Genomic DNA, 15,001 nt, shown 5'->3' on the forward strand with positions numbered 1-15,001 from the left:
AGGGGGCAGGTGTCTGGTGTGTCCTTAACTTATATTCCCTGAGGCACCAGGTGGCTTCCTGGGGGTGCCGCCTCCACCAGCATCCCCCGCAGCTCCCTCCAAGGCCTCACCAGCCTGGCTGAGGGGGGTCTCTCAATGCACCCCCTTGGTATGGAAACGGGCAGCCCCTAGAGGGCCCGGGAACCCGCAGGGGACGCGCAAATCAAGAACGCAGGTCGCTTGAGGAGGAAGGAGGTTTATTGTGGTTGCCGGGATTTGCGGCCTTGGCTCCCAGGGATGAATCACAGCTGTAATTTCTGGAGAAGCAGAGAACAGAGTGAGGGACTCTGGGGGGTGTGAGGCTCTGACGGGAGGGTAGGAACATGGCCGGCAGCCCCGGGCCTTGACAAGCCAGGCTTGCCTCTGCCCGAGGGGTCTGGCCCTCTCGGCAATTCCGACCACTTTGCAGGTGAGCGCAGGACACCTCCTGCTCCCAGGGTGGAAGCCCCCAGCCCAGGGTGACTCTCTGTCCCCCCACCCTCAAAATATGGACGGCCATCCATGCCACCCCCTCTCCTGTGCTGGGGCCACGGTTCACATTTGGGAGCACTGGTGGGGAGCCTGGGCTTGGGACAGAGGTATTTGCTGAAGCCAGTGGATGAAAGGGTGGGGAAGTGAACGGCCATTTCCTTCACTGCCCCTGACTCAAGGCTGCATGCAATAAGCACTCGATCAAAACTTCTTGAAGGAGTGAGTGAGTGAATGGAGTGAGTGAAAGAGTGCGTAGGGGAATAAGTGAAGGAAGGGTGGGGGAGGGGGAGGGGCGGGTGGTGAGGAGGGGGACGGGGAGGCGCACCCACCTCGTCGATCCACTTGATGTAGGCGGACACGCGGGTGAAGACCGTCGGCTTCTTGAAGGTGTTGCAGCCCAGCCCGGAGCCGAAGCTGACAATGCCCCGCACCTCCCAAGAGCCGTTCTCGGCCTGGCAGTTTAGTGGGCCGCCCGAGTCCCCCTGCACCAGACGGGGCGGGTGTCAGAGGGAGGCTCGGGAAGCAGGTGAGGATCAGGGCGGGGCATGTGGGTTGGCCTCTCAGCCTTGGTAGCCCCTGTTTTGGCCTCAGCGTGTCCATAGTGAGGGAGGCAGAGAAAATGTGGTTTGTGGGTAACTTGGCCTTAGTCTGGGGGGCCCTGGGGTGTCAGACTAGGACTTGGTTTGCTGTGTGATCTTGAGATGCTGAGAACCCTCTCTGTGCCTTGGTTTCCCTAGCTGTTCAGGTCACCATGCCTAAGACTCTGAGCTGCCCAGAGGGATGAGGATGCTGGGAGCCGCGTAGGAGACCCAGGAAAGTGAAGAAAATGGAAGTGGGGAGAGGCTCGTGTGTTTGAAAACGGGACAGTCCCTGATTGTCCTAGACGTTTCTTCGTTCTGTGTCAGACTCCCTGAGTCTTCTGTCTCCCTGGACCGATGGAGCTGACGGTATGAAGGAACGTGTGCCCGGACTTCACCGCATTCTCTTCTATCTGTGTTAGGCTCAATTAGTTCTCATAGCAGCCCTGTGCTTACCATCGCTCCATTTTATGCATGGGAAAACTGAGGTTCAGATAAATCAAACAGCCTGCCCAAGGTTACACAGCTATGAAGTGGGGGAACTGGGACTCGGGCTCAGACTCACATTCAACTTTCATGCTCAGGCCACAGTGCTGGTCGGGGAGGGGAAGGGGGAGAGTGACGAGTTTCTCCTAAGCCTCTTAGGCCCAGCCGGGGCTCAGTCTCCCCCCAGGGAGAGGGTGTGGCATCTCCCCACTTCTCACTCCTTTGCCCTCCTCACTGCCCCCTTCCATCTGGCCACCTGCAGTAGGGACTTGGGGCGGCGCCTCGACACTCACGTTGCAGGCTGAGATGACGCCATCACCCCCGGCGCAGACCATGGTTTTCTTCACCGTGGGGCCCCACCAGTCTCTCTGGGAGCATGTGGCGTAATCCACTATGCGCTGCAGGCCCTGCTGCAGCTTGTCAGAGATGGGGCCGTTGGCTGGAGAGAGAACGGGTGGTGGCCGGGCGGTCAGCCCAGGCAGCCCCAGCCCCAGCCCAGGCCCAGGCCTTAAGGGAACAGAGTGCTGGATGGGGCTGGGACAGGACCGGGCGAGTTCTGGATAGACTTTGAGGGACCCACACACAGGCCCTTAATTGAGAGGCGAGACTCTGAGCCAATGGTCCTGAACTGTTTGGGTTAGAGACCCCTCTAAGGGCAGGGAAGGCAGAACCAACCCATAGAAAACCCTCAAGAAATAACCACTGAGTTATCTTTAATTTGGGTTCTGGGGTTTTAATTGCTAGTGGTATCCCTGTAGTTCTCTGCCTTTGGTGCCACACATTGAAAGGTCTTTCTCACCCCCAAATTTTCGAGGATTTGCATTTCCATCTAAGTATTCTGTAGTTTCATTTATTTGCGTTTAACCTTTTAATTCAGTTGGAATTTACTTGGGCATGTGGTATAACATCAGATCATAAGATCTAACCCCCACCCCAAAATGGTTAATAGTCACTTACGTGGCACTTAGTATGTGCCTAGCCCTGTTCTAAGCCCTTGACAAATTCTAGTCCATTTAATCCTTATAACACCCTTTATATGCACTTGTTAGAGTGTCTGCCACATGGTATATGCTTAATAAATATTAACCATTATTACAAAATTAAAAAAGATGTGAAGATGGTAAGGCAAAAAGGAGAGTGGTGGGCAAATGTGGGTGGTGCGCTTATCATGGGAGCTGCTTCCTCCAGTAGACACTCGTGGTTTGGACAGGGGCTTTACTCACTCCGGAGACGGCCCCAGCCAGTGACGTAGCAGGGGTAGTTCTGAGGCAGCAAGGAACCCTCCTCTGGCAGGCAGGCTAGCTGGATGGTGTCACTCAGTTCCACGGGCTCCGCCAGTTTGATAAGGGCAATGTCATTTCTGGAATCCAAAGTGGAGGTGGTGAATGGCAGGAGGGCCTGGTTCCCCCAAGCCGATGCTAAGAGGCCCAGGCTGTGAGTTGGGAGTCTGGCCAAGGGTGAGCAGGGGTCCTCCATAAACATCCTGGACCTCCAGCTTCTTACTGGCAGACAGAGATGCCGGAGGACCAATGATCTGCCTTCTAACCGCATCACCCGCTCCTGTAGGTGTAGCTTCTTCCCCCGCCCCACCCCCCCACCGGCTCCCCGCGCCACCTTGTGTCTTCACATCATGAAAGGCTTAACAGAGGGGAGACAAGAGCAGAAGCATTCTGAACCACCGCAAGGTTACGTATCAACTGAAATTCAGCTAAGCGAATTGGAAATTATAACGATAAAAACACTTGCGGTTGCAATTTTTAATGTTTTCGTGTTGCCAGAATGAAAATGGACAACGCTAGAGAGAGCCTGGTTTGATTTCTAGTTCTGCCATGTACTGGGCTGTGTGACCTGGGACCCATTCCTTAACCTCTCTGATCCTCGGTTCCTTGTCTAAGGCTGTTGTGGGGATTAAATAAGAGATGGCGTGTAAGCTGCTTATTACAATGCGGGCATGCAGTAGGCATCAGTAAAGGTGAGTGCTGGCTCATCCTCTGGCTGAGAGACTTCAGGTAATATACCGTGGGAGCCTCAGGGTCCTCATTCCCTGTGTACTTTCCAGAGACCCTTGGCCAGTGATGGGTATTGGAGGGGTGTCCATCTCCACTTAGCATTTTGCCATTTTGCGTAAAGTCATCATCTGTTGGCTGTTCAGGATAAGGATGGGGTCCAGGGACCGGCTCCGGCTGAATCTCAGGGACCCCTCCTTCTTCTGAGCTGCTCCCAGGGGGCTGTGAGACGGCCAGCTGGGCACTCACTGAATTAGGAAGGCGTTCCACTTCTTGTGGACAAAGATGGTGTCCACGTCCATGAACAGGGAGCCTTCCTCATTCTCCACCTCCAGGTTGTTCTTCCCCAGGGCCACGCGGTAAGTCAGGGTATTGCTGGACAGAGCAAGGGGACAGGGTCAGGGTGGCCTCCTGTCCCCACTGGCCGGTGGGGTAGAGGGGGAAGTTGGGTCTCTAGTGACCCAGCTTTGGGGCCACCGTAGGACTTGTTTGGGGGAAGGGAGTGTTCATCCTATTGACCCTTCCCAGGGCACGGGGTAAGGACCCTGGTCTTGGAGTCAAGTCCACTTTGACTGCTAGGTGGGTAGGCTCGGCCTCAGTTCTCTCACCTGTAAGGTGGAGATAATCTTGGAACTCACCTGTCAGGGCTGCTGTGAAGATGAACTAGTCCACACTGCTGCTGGCCTGTATTCTCTCTCCTGCATTCCTCTCTAACCGCCTCTTCCTCTCCCCTCACACAAACTGCCCCTGCCACACCGGCTTCCAATTTATTTCTCAAACGTACCGAGTGGGCTCCCTCCTCTGGGCCTTTGCATTAGCTGTTCCCTCCGCCTGGAACACCTTACCCCCAGACCAATGACGTCGTCCCTTATTTCCTTCAGGTCTTTGCTCGAACATACCCTTTCAAGAGAGATCTTCCCCCGGCCACGTCATTTAAAATAGAACTCCTCATACTTTTTATTCTCTTCCTGCTTTATTTTTCTTCATTGCCACTTGCTTTGTTATATATTTACTTGTTGAATGGTCTGTCACTCTTTCTTCCACTAGAATATAAGCTCCCTGAGAGCACAGACTGTGTCCTCACTGCTGTGTTCCCTGGCGTATAGTAGGCGCGCACTAAATACTTGTGGACTGAATAAATTAGCAACTGAGTTACTGGATGGGAGTCGCTTATCTAGCCCAGTGTCTGGAGTGTGTGCTCAAGAAAAGCAGCTTATGAGGCTCCTGCTCTTGGGCGAGGGCGGGGTGTCTGGGCAGCACCCCGTTCACCTGATGCAGTGGGCAGCTGTGAGGACGTGACTGGGGGTGATCAAGGTGCCACCGCAGGTGTGCCTCCACGTGCCGTTCTTGAGGTACTGGAGGGAGATCTGGAGGAGGATGGGGAAGGACCACGTGTCAGCCCCCAGGGACCTGCTCCCCATCCCCCTCCACCTTGCCTTCCCCACCTGCTGCAGTGCACTTACCTGCCAGGGCCAGCTGTGGGGAATGGCGTTCTCTCCGCCCACCACCCGGGCTGATAGGTTGGGCTGGAAGATGGGGACCCCGCAGCTGGAGGCTGGGGATACAGGAGAGGAAGAGCGCAGGTGAGCCGGGCTGGCATCGCTTTGGGGAAGGGGCAGGTGGAAAGAGCACACATTTGGGGGCTGGGCAGACGTGGGTTTGACTTTTCCTGCATGACCTTGGGGAAGCCATCGAGTTTTCTGGGCCTCCACTTCCCTTTCTGTGAAACGGGGAGACTAGCACTAACCTGGTAAGTTCGTCCTGAGAACTAAGTTAGGTGACGCAGGTAAAGAATTGAGCAAAAGACCTGGTATAGGGTGAATGTTTAATCACTGAAGGAAACCCAAAGTGGCTGGCTTGTGTGTGAGTACCCAGGTACACCTGTGTCCTTCACCCTTACCCTGCTGTCCCTTTTCAGGCCACAGCACAGTGCGGGGGTGTGAGCACTGAATCTACAGAATTCCAGACTGTCATAGCTGGGGAGCTGTGTGGAACAGTCAAGAGCAAGTGCTGTGCGGTGAGAAAGCCCCAGACTCAAATTCTGGCTCTACCACTAACCAGCCGTGTGATCTTGAGCAAGATATTGAGCATAACAGAGCCTCGGGGTCCTCATCTGTCAAATGGGGATATTAACAGACCCTGCCTCTCAAGGTTGCTGTAGGATCAAACTGGCTCCTGAACGTCCAGGGCTTGGCACAGCGCTTGGCACATAGCAAACACGCGGTACACAGGAGCAGCTGTTATTATTATTACTGTTGTTATTAGCTGGAGGACTCTTCATCAAGTGCTCTCATTTGCCGAAAGAGCCAATGAGCTTTAGAGAGGGGAAGTGGCTTGTCCAGGTCCTGCCGAGAGAGTGACATTCAAGCCGAGTTCCTGGATTCCCAATCTGGGAGGTCACCAGCATGGTGAGGAGCAAAGAATCCCCAAATGAGAAATGCCAATGTTGGGAAAGGTAGGCCCTGATGGCCCCCGGGGTAGCCCGGGATGAGGCATCTTCTGCATCCCTGGTGCTTTCCATACCTCATGGCTCATCCTCACCCTGGGGTGAGGATCATCAATACTATTTTGCAGATATGGAGGCAGAGTTGCCAAGCAGGCAAGTGGCTCATCTGACGCACAGCTGGTCAGTAGTAGCTGAACCCACATGGGACCCCAAAGCTCCTTTCCTGAAGCCCTGGAGAGCAGAGGGTCCCTGACCCCATCCTTGACCCCGGGAGGCCAGCCCAAGCTCACAGCCCGCTGGCCGCGCCTGGTCCGCAAGCTTACCGTAGGCCAGGAGCACTGTGAAGACTGTGGCGCCCAACATGTTGTGAACGCTCAGGATCGCGTGGCCGTCGAGGTGGCCAGGCCCGCACTTATAGGCAGGAGGAGGGTGGGCCCACCCAGTCAAGGCTGAGCCACCCCTTGGGAGGAACCTGTTCTGTCAAGGCCCTTTCCCTGACCTTGGCTGGTTACTGTTTTATTTGCGCAGGAGGTGGAGCTGGCTTGGAGGCATGGGTTTCCCAAATATCCTGGGACAGAGCAAATCTGACGTTTACAGGTTTTGGGGGCCCTGCCACGCTGCTTGGCCTGACTCATTTTTTTTTAGTTGTCATTTATTGTGCCGGGTGCCGTGCTCAATACCTCTTGCAGTCACTTAATTCTCCCAACAACATGCGGTAGACACTCTTGTCCGTCATTAAACTTCACGAAGCTGAGACTCAGAGGGTCAGGGGCAATCCGGGGGTCCCACAGCTGGGCAACAACAGACCCAAGATTTGAAGTCAGCGCTTCTGACGTCAGTCTGGGGCCGCAAACTCCTGGGAGGCACCGCTTCCTTCTCTGTCTTTATAGCTCTCTGTTTGCTTCCTGTCCTTTTCTTTCTCCCTTATCCAACGAATACTGCCTGGTCTTGGGGTAGCCCCTGCTCTCCAGCACCTCCTCCCCAGGCTTTGGATGGAGGCCGAGGCGCTGGCACATCCTGGGAGGTGCTTGCTGGGCTAAGTTCCTACCTGGAGCCAGCTCAGTTGTCTCCCAGCAAGGTCTTCAGCCTCTAAAATGGGCAGGTAGGACCAGATGGACTCTCAGGCTCCTTTCAGTCCTAAAATTCCATGACTTGGATGTCAAGGTCGAGTGCAGATCTGGATTTGTGATGTGTGCCCGGAAGTTCCAGCTAGAGCCCCAGCAGTTTGGGCTCAGCCTGGCTCCTGGAGCATCTGGTTTAACGCACTTTCCTGAGGCCCGACTTTTCCCCTTTGTCCCCTCTTGACTCATTCTCGTGCTCCTAGGAAGTTGTTTTCTGAGCTTGGCCCACTGGTCCCATTAGGAATTATTTCCTAATAAAGAAATTCAGAACGCTACACACCCTGCCGCCGGTCACGGTGGTGAGCTGGGGGTAGAGGAGGACTCTTTAACTCACATGTTTTTACAGCTTAAACCTTTTTTTTTTTGCGGTACGCGGGCCTCTCACTGCTGTGGCCTCTCCCGCTGCGGAGCGCAGGCTCCGGACGCGCAGGCTCAGCGGCCATGGCTCACGGGCCCAGCCGCTCCGCGGCATGTGGGATCTTCCCGGACCGGGGCACGAACCCGTGTCCCCTACATCGGCAGGCAGACTCTCAACCACTGCGCCACCAGGGAAGCCCCCAAATCAATAAAGTTTTGACTGAAAAAGCAACAGCAGAGAGGGAGTGTGAGGGAGTGTGTGTAGGGGTGATGGCCTCAGGCCTCAGAACTGGGGTGTCTGGGGGATCTCAGGCTGCGAGAACTTTCTGTTGCCTTCTAGAGGCTGGTCAGTGGCTACTGCCCACCACACCTCAGACCCAGAGCTGTTGGTCACCAGACTCTGCAAAGGGTCACCCTGGGCTGGGGACTGACATCGTAAAGAGATACAGGCTGAGCTAGGGAGGTATTGGGGGTTGCCAGGGTTCAGGGGGCAGGAGACGAGACTCCTGGTTTCTGTCACAGTCAGTGACTTGCTGGACCCTGGACCTCGGGCAACTTCTGTGGCCTCAGTTTCTCTTGAACATCTTGGGAAAATGATTAGCTGGGCTTCTGTGAATGGGAGTTTGCTGATTTACACACACAGAGAGACAGCAAGGTCTAGGCGCCCATCTCAGTCACGTGTACAAGCCCATGGATATACAAGCATACAGGGACAGGCAGACAGACAGACAGACACACACCAGTGTCATACATAGAAAGCATTCCGTTATAAACCCAGTCACTCTCAGAGCCCCGAGCCACACGTTCAAAATGTACCCCGATATAGAAATAGCCACAAGTGCACCGGCACATAGGTAGTGAGGTACCAGATAAAAAGTCATTCATTTTTTTTCTTTTGGAATGTTCGCAGAGAAACTGACCTTTTTGGAGAGGGAGGTTGCTGGCTGCTCTGGAAGGTACAGACAGCATCAGCTTCAGGGGAACTTCATCGTTTTGAGACATTTACCAGTTGAGGTCCTTTATGTAAGACAGCATCAGCAGTTGTACTTGGAGAAAACTGAGGTCACCTTAGTCTGTTTCAGATGCTGAAGATGGGGTGTTGAGTGCTTTGCCTAGTGTTGGACCATATTCCCAAAGGACGGAAAACCTAGAGCCAGTACTTCCTAGCTGTGTGACCTTGCGCTAGTGACTCAACCTCTCTGTGCTTACACATCCTCATCTATAGAATGGAGATTAAAAAATGGTACCAGCCTCATAGGGTTATTGTGAGGAGTGCCTGGCATAGGGCAAGCACTATATAAATGTTGGCTGTTAATTATTGTTGTTGGTCATCTGGTTCTCATGAGAAAGCTTGAATCTGGACTGTCACTGGGCCCTTTTGCCTTTGTGGGCCCCTTCCTCCACCAAAAAATATTAAGAATTTTATGTTTTATGACTGCATGGGTATAAAGACTAGTATAATCCAGTTTGGATTCTATTCATTTTTTTCCTGCCAATTTTAAGAGAAACTAAAACATTTTTGTGGGCCTTAAAGTTATTGTGGGCTCCAGGCACTGGGCCCACCGTACTGATGATGGACGATTTGGCCCTGGCTGTGGCCCCTCCGCATGTCAGGTTCTGTACACTGAATGGCTGAGAGAGGCGTTGGGGAACGTTCTTTGGATCATCATGAGTGCCTGCTCTGGACCCTGGAGGTGCCTTTAGCTGTACCCTGGGGCAGCCAGGGAGAAAACTGTGCTCTCACTGGGAGCAACTGGGCAGAGGTGGGAGCTGCCTCTGGGCGTGCGCACGGCTAGTGCCAGCCCCTCCTGACCTGGCCCTGGTGCAGGGAGCCATCGGCCAGAGGACGCCATCACTCCAGGGCCTCAAAACGCCTACATTTATGGTGGTGACACTCGGCTGGCTGACATGATTTTCTGGCCACCAAGATTGAAGAAGCAGCCCCAGGAGGACTTGGGAATAACTGCAGAAGGGCGCCCTGGGGGAGTGGATTGCTGTGATTGGAGGGCAGGGGGCTTGGTGTTGGGTTAACTTAAAGCTGTGGCTCTTGCCTGCCCGGACCATGAGGCACTGACTTATCAGGTACCCAGAAGCCCTTCGCTCCTTCATTCTTCCCAGACTCGCTGAGCAGCTCCGGTGCGTGGGCGCTGTGCTAGGGCCGGGGCCACAGAGAGGATAAGAGTTCAGCACCGCTGGACCCCCCTGCCCGGCAGGGTGATGTGTTCCTTGGAGTGTTCTGGGCCAAGAGCTGGGAGCCCCAAACGAGAAGAGGTTAGTTCTGGGTGGGAGCTTGATAGGGGGCAGGTGGGAAAGGGTGGTTTCTCTGCAGACTCCATGTCCAAAAGGAACATGAGGACTTGAGACTGAGAGGACGCCAGACACCCCCACCCTTATCCCGCTGAAGCGCGTGTATTCCAGGGCCTGGAGCAGGGCCTTGCAGGGTCTGGGCACTTCATGTGCCCCAGCTGTTCAGGGCCAGACTGTGCTGGAAAAATAACCATGGGTGACTTGGCAGAGGCTGGGATCAGGGGAGGGGAACGCCAGGAGAAGCAATGCCAAGGTTGGAGTCAAGCGGGGAGGCTGTTGGTGAGAGCCTGAGAAACAGGGCAGGTGCCACTGACCGGGTCCCATAATTTTTAGTTGCTGGGACAGGACTTTTGGGTGGCAAGTGTTACATCTTGGGTGGGACCCACTAAGGAGGTGGGCCTGGGGGCTGGCAGGGTTTCTCCTCAAAAGTCAGATGAAAGTACTGGGTGTTCAGAGAGGGTTTGGGGGCTGGGTGAGGGGTTCGGGCTTTGGTGTGATGGGGGCCGGGGCTCGGCGGGGGGAAGGCTTACTGAGAGCACGGGACCTGGGCAGGGTTTGAGGAGCCGTTTCCCCTTCCCACTCCTGGTCCCTGAATCACTTCAGGCCTCCTTACTCCTCCCATGCCCTCTGCCTGGGCTGGGAGTGGGAGGTCTTGTGCGGGCCGAGGCTGGGGCCCCTCTCAGCTGGATCTGATGGTGGAGGGCCTGCCGCGGGACCGCTGGCCTGTGTCCCTCACATTCTGAGGGCTGGAGGCCCGCATCCACTGCCGGGCCAGCTGGGCGGGGGCTCTGGGGCTTGAAGTTTAGCCCTTCCCTGTCAGTATCCTCTGTCCCTCAGCTCTGAGACCCTTTTGCTAGCATGTCAGGGGTTCTGATGCTCTGCCCTTGGGAAGGCAAATTGAAGGGCGACGCTTAACCCAACATGTGGTGTTAATGATGGTGGCATCTCAGACCACAGGTGGCATGTGGGAGTGGCCTTTCTCAGGAAATACACTTCAAGGACGCAGCCTTCTCCAAGCAGGGCCTGTGAGGAAGCCAGAGGTGGAGGGCACCCTGGCTGCTGTCATACCACCCATGTCCAGCCGGGGGCAGCGATGCCCAGCCTAATCTCAAACTCCTGCACCTCCAACTCAGGTTGCACTTGACAGACGGGGGACACCCTACCTGGAAACCAAACGGTTGGAAAGACTTTGAGACCCTCTCACTGAACAGATGGGGTGACTGAGACCCAGCAGGAGCCTGATCTGTCCAAAGCTACGCAGGGGTCACCTGGCTCTTTGCCTTTCATCCAACCACCCGTCTGCGGGGGAGGCTTGGGGTGTCTCTGAGTGCAGCAGAGAGTCTTGGGGGGCTCTAGGGTGCCTCAATCCAGAATCCCTGTGGCCTCGGTGCCACCCCTGGTGCATGTCCTCCTCTGAATGAACTCGCCAGGCAGGGCGTCTGGATGGGTAGGGGCACGAGCTGTGGACCGAGCAGCCTGGAGCTGCCCCACTTGCCTGTGTGCCTCTGGGAGACTTTCTGGGTCTCTCTGTTCTTATCTGGGAATAACACAGCACCCCCAGCCCCCTCCTGGGCTGGCTGTGCGGATGAAATGAGTTGTTATATATAAAGTGCTTAGACTAGCCCCTCGTGACAGCAGGTGAGCATCAAACTCAACCTTCCATTAGGAAGATTCCCTCTTCTCCCTGGCTTCTGAAATGACATGGGAGCCACCTGAGCCAGTGCTGCCCCAGCACCCACGTGACCTCATCCTGACGGCTCCTTTCCCAGCCCCTCCCCTCTCCCACCCCAACAAGAACCACACACACATAAGAATATAGAATTTTATCTTATTTTAGTTAAAAAAAATAATCGTACCACCGAATGAAGAAGTAGCCTTTTTTTTTTTCTTCCTTTTTCTTTTTTGGTGAGAAGGGAAGAGAGAAAAACAAAGCAATAAGCCAAAAGAAAAAGAACTTTTTATATTCATCTGTATAAACATATCCGCTAAGGCAAACGCAATCCAGGGCCAAGGCTGCTGCACTGGGGTCAGTACCTCCTAATTTCTGCAGATTCTAAGGCCAAAAAAATAAAACCTCTGCAAGTCCAACTCTGCAAGTCCAACAGGAGTTTTGTGGACTCTTGGGGCATTTTACTAAAATAAAGAGTTACCGAGTTTAAAAAGCAGTGACGCTGTCACAACACACACTGAAAGTTGCATAACTATGGCCTCAGTGGCCATTCACTTGTTTGGACTGGAGGACGGGCACAGCTTCACGACACAGCAATGGACACAGACGCACGTACACACGGACACACACACACACGTGAGCGAGCACATCGGGAGCCGCGTAGGGCCGGGCCGGTGGCACAGGCTTGGCCACGGCCCATCTGGGGATGAGCACGAGGAGGGCTGGGGTCCCCACGCTCCCTCAGGGGGTGGGTGTGACAGGACAGGTCCCGTTGCTGGTGACAAGGCGGTGAACGTCACTTGGGGAAGGACGGCGTGAAAGAGCCGAGCCAGGCCCCCTGCTCCCCACCGCCTGGTCCGTGCAAACCACTTAAAGCACTTCTTGGACGCCTCCTGGAGAATGGAGACGTGCTGGTTTCCTTCCCTATGAAGGGGCCAATCCCTCCTCCCCACCCTCCTCTCTCCAGAGACCCTCAGGCTGTTCTGGGCCAGGGAAAAGGGTGGGGGGGGACCAGGGACTGGTGTTTCTGCCCCCAGAGCCTTCCCTGCCCACAATCCATGGCATGGCCGGCAGAGTGTGGGCCCGTGAGGTAGATTGGCACAGCTGCCCCCTCACCCTGCCTGGCTGGGCCCCAGAGAGCTGGGGTCTCCCTGCCAGCATGGGGTGCCAGGGGCCTGGATCCCTTCGCCAAGATAGAAGCCCCCCCCTGATTCCAGCAGAGAGAGGAGGCAGGGCCAGAGGAACAGGTGCTGGTGATGGGGAGCCCGGATGCCACCAATCAGCTCTATGGGGCCGGCCCCGATGCTTGCCGTCTGTCGCTCCCCCAGTCAAGGGGGGGGGCGCTCGAGGGCCCCAGGGGCAGTGCAGCCTGTGGGTGAAGGGCAGGTGGTCTCTGCGGGGGTAGGAGGAGGCGGAAAGGGAGAGACACGGGGAGGAGAGGAGTGTGTGTGCAGGCAGCGCACCGGCAGGGGGCGCCCTAGAGCCGGGAGCAGGAACGGCTGCGGCCGGCAGTGGGCAGCCAGGAGGCGAGAGGTGCGGGGCTGGCCAGGCAGGGCTGGGCCAGGCAGGGAGGCGGCTGGTGTCAGGGCCTCAGGAACAGCGGAAGGGAGCGGGGAGAGGCCGGGCCGCTCCGGGAGACCCCTCAGCCGGCTTGTTCACAGATACGTGTAGCTTTTTAGCATGGTCCCTTCAGACAGAGCCGAGGATCAGGCCTGGCCTCCGGTCTAACGGCCGTCGCCACCCTCGCCCGCGGGACCGGGCGCCGGGGCGCAGCCTGGCTACTTGAAGGTGGACTGCAGCTCCTTGAAGGCCGCCTTCCGCCGCTTCATCTCCTCTGTCTGCTTCTTCCTCTCCTCCTGCTCCGCCTTGATCTCCTCCTCGAAGCGGCTGGACACGCTCATGGCCTGGACCTGGGGTGGGGTCGGGGGGGGAGTGGCTCAGGGCCGGAGGGGGCTCTCTCCGGGGTCTCTTCTGGTTCCGCTGTCCCCCTCCCCTATGCACACACAGCTCTGCCTCCCACTAGCCTGGTCCTGGGCCAGGCGCTTCAGTCACCTCTCTGAACCTCAGTTCTTCCACTTAGAGCCTGGCACTCAGCAACTCCGACCTCATGGGTACGTTGGGAGGATTGAAAGAGAGAAGACGTATTCGGTAGCTGCTGCAGAGCACGGGTCCTGAAAATGCGAGCTTCCGAAGCTGCTATTCTTATCCTGTCCCCTGTCCTGGGAAGCCCAGACGCACACCTGGTCCCACTGATGAACCCGGAAACATCCCATCAACCCTAGAAGCCCAGAGGGAGGTGGGAGGAGGCCTTTAGAAGGAATGTTCTTAGCTAACATGGGGAGGGGGAGAAGCAAGAACAGGCAGGGGCCCCGGGGCCCGGGGAGGGCAGGATCCAGGAACCATACTTGTCCCCTCAATCTTAGCGTGTGCTGAAAGGGGAGGGTACTGTGCACGGCGGTGGCCTCCGAGGCCCATCATACTCCCTCCCGGCTGGGGCTGGCGGGGCTAGTGTCTCCGAGCGGTCCCGGGAGCCAGTGCTGTGTTTCTGGGCCTGCTTCCTGTCTCCCGGGCCCACTCTTTAAGGCCCAGTCCTTTGAGGGTAGTGGCTCCGGGTACAGGGCTGGGGCAGCTCAGAGGGGCCCCTGTCACCTCTTCAAGAGTACACACCCCTCCCTCACCCACCTCTGGGGCAGGGAGAGAAAGAGAAGCTGGAAAGGATCACAGGCTGGACGGGAGGGGAGAGAAGCCAGGAGCGCCGTGGGCCCTGACCGACCCAGGAGGGGCGTCAGCTCCCCACCTCCTGTCTGCGGTCTCAGTAGGGACAGGAAGGGGACGTGCTGACCCTTGAGCTAACTCAGGGTCCCGGTGTACCCCGGCCACACCTGTCCTCAAGCGGGGGTCAGTGCAACCCCACCCTGGGCGCCACACCTCCTCCCATTCCTTACCTTAGCCTCAAAGAAGCTCTTGGCCCCCTTGACGCCCTCGGTGGACACATCGATCTCGGAGAGGCGGGCCAGCACGTGCAGCCCGCTGTCCTCCTGCAGCTCCCCAGCTGCTGCCTTGCGGAAAATCAGGAGGAACTGCAGCAGGGAGAACAGAACACTGATGCTGTCAGGGAGAGAGGGAAAGGGGCCAGAGCCTGCCCACACCCAGGGCCAGCTGTAGGCCTCCCCGGAAAGGAGGTACTCAGGCCTGGGAGCTGGAGGTCTGGGCTCTCCGTCCTCCATGCTCTGTGTCCTGCGCAGGCTGTTGCGTCCCTCCCTCTCTGGGCCTTGGTTTGCCCATCTGTACGATGGGAGGCTAGGTGACCTGTCTCCTGCCCCCGCAGGATTGGGGCTATTGCAGGCTGCTCTGCCCATGCTCAGCTCCCGTTAAAAGCCTCAACCTAGGGCTTCCCTGGTGGCGCAGTGGTTGAGAGTCCGCCTGCCGATGTAGGGGACACGGGTTCGCGCCCCGGTCCGGGAGGATCCCACATGCCGCGGAGCGGCTGGGCCCGTGAGCCATGGCCGCTGAGCCTGCGC

The 15,001-nt window shown here is 56.7% G+C and overlaps 2 protein-coding genes across 4 annotated transcripts in view; both read right to left on the reverse strand.

Annotated features, from left to right (window-relative positions):
• Positions 1 to 219: 219 nt before the first annotated feature.
• Positions 220 to 6,424, reverse strand: CTRC (chymotrypsin C). 2 transcript variants are annotated; one of them, XM_007128327.3, is made up of 8 exons: positions 6,350 to 6,424; positions 5,044 to 5,135; positions 4,850 to 4,947; positions 3,830 to 3,955; positions 2,798 to 2,934; positions 1,868 to 2,013; positions 840 to 992; positions 220 to 296 (listed from the first exon to the last, which is right to left on the reverse strand). In XM_007128327.3, exons 1-8 carry the CDS (start codon positions 6,387 to 6,389, stop codon positions 282 to 284), a joined length of 807 nt encoding a protein of 268 aa, XP_007128389.1. In that variant the 5' UTR covers positions 6,390 to 6,424; the 3' UTR covers positions 220 to 281. The 2 variants fall into 2 exon arrangements, with proteins under 2 accessions (XP_007128389.1, XP_028339211.1); XM_028483410.2 differs by having other exon boundaries at positions 220 to 992.
• Positions 6,425 to 11,619: 5,195 nt separating this feature from the next.
• EFHD2 (EF-hand domain family member D2) overlaps positions 11,620 to 15,001 on the reverse strand; it is a 17,194-nt gene continuing 13,812 nt past the window's right edge. Inside the window, exons 3-5 of one of the 2 annotated variants that reach the window (XR_003678112.2) lie at positions 14,426 to 14,560; positions 13,533 to 13,758; positions 13,256 to 13,390 (exon numbers count right to left, since the gene is read on the reverse strand). Coding sequence is in view for 1 of the 2 variants with exons in the window: in XM_024125754.3 (XP_023981522.1) it covers positions 13,259 to 13,390; positions 14,426 to 14,560 (267 nt within the window). In the remaining variant the exon portion in view is untranslated. Of the gene's footprint in view, positions 13,391 to 13,532; positions 13,759 to 14,425; positions 14,561 to 15,001 lie in introns of both variants that reach the window. The other variant, XM_024125754.3, reaches the window with a different exon arrangement.

Source organism: Physeter macrocephalus, unplaced genomic scaffold, assembly GCF_002837175.3.
Source record: "Physeter macrocephalus isolate SW-GA unplaced genomic scaffold, ASM283717v5 random_28, whole genome shotgun sequence".
In the NCBI taxonomy this organism is placed as follows: Eukaryota; Metazoa; Chordata; class Mammalia; order Artiodactyla; family Physeteridae; genus Physeter; species Physeter macrocephalus.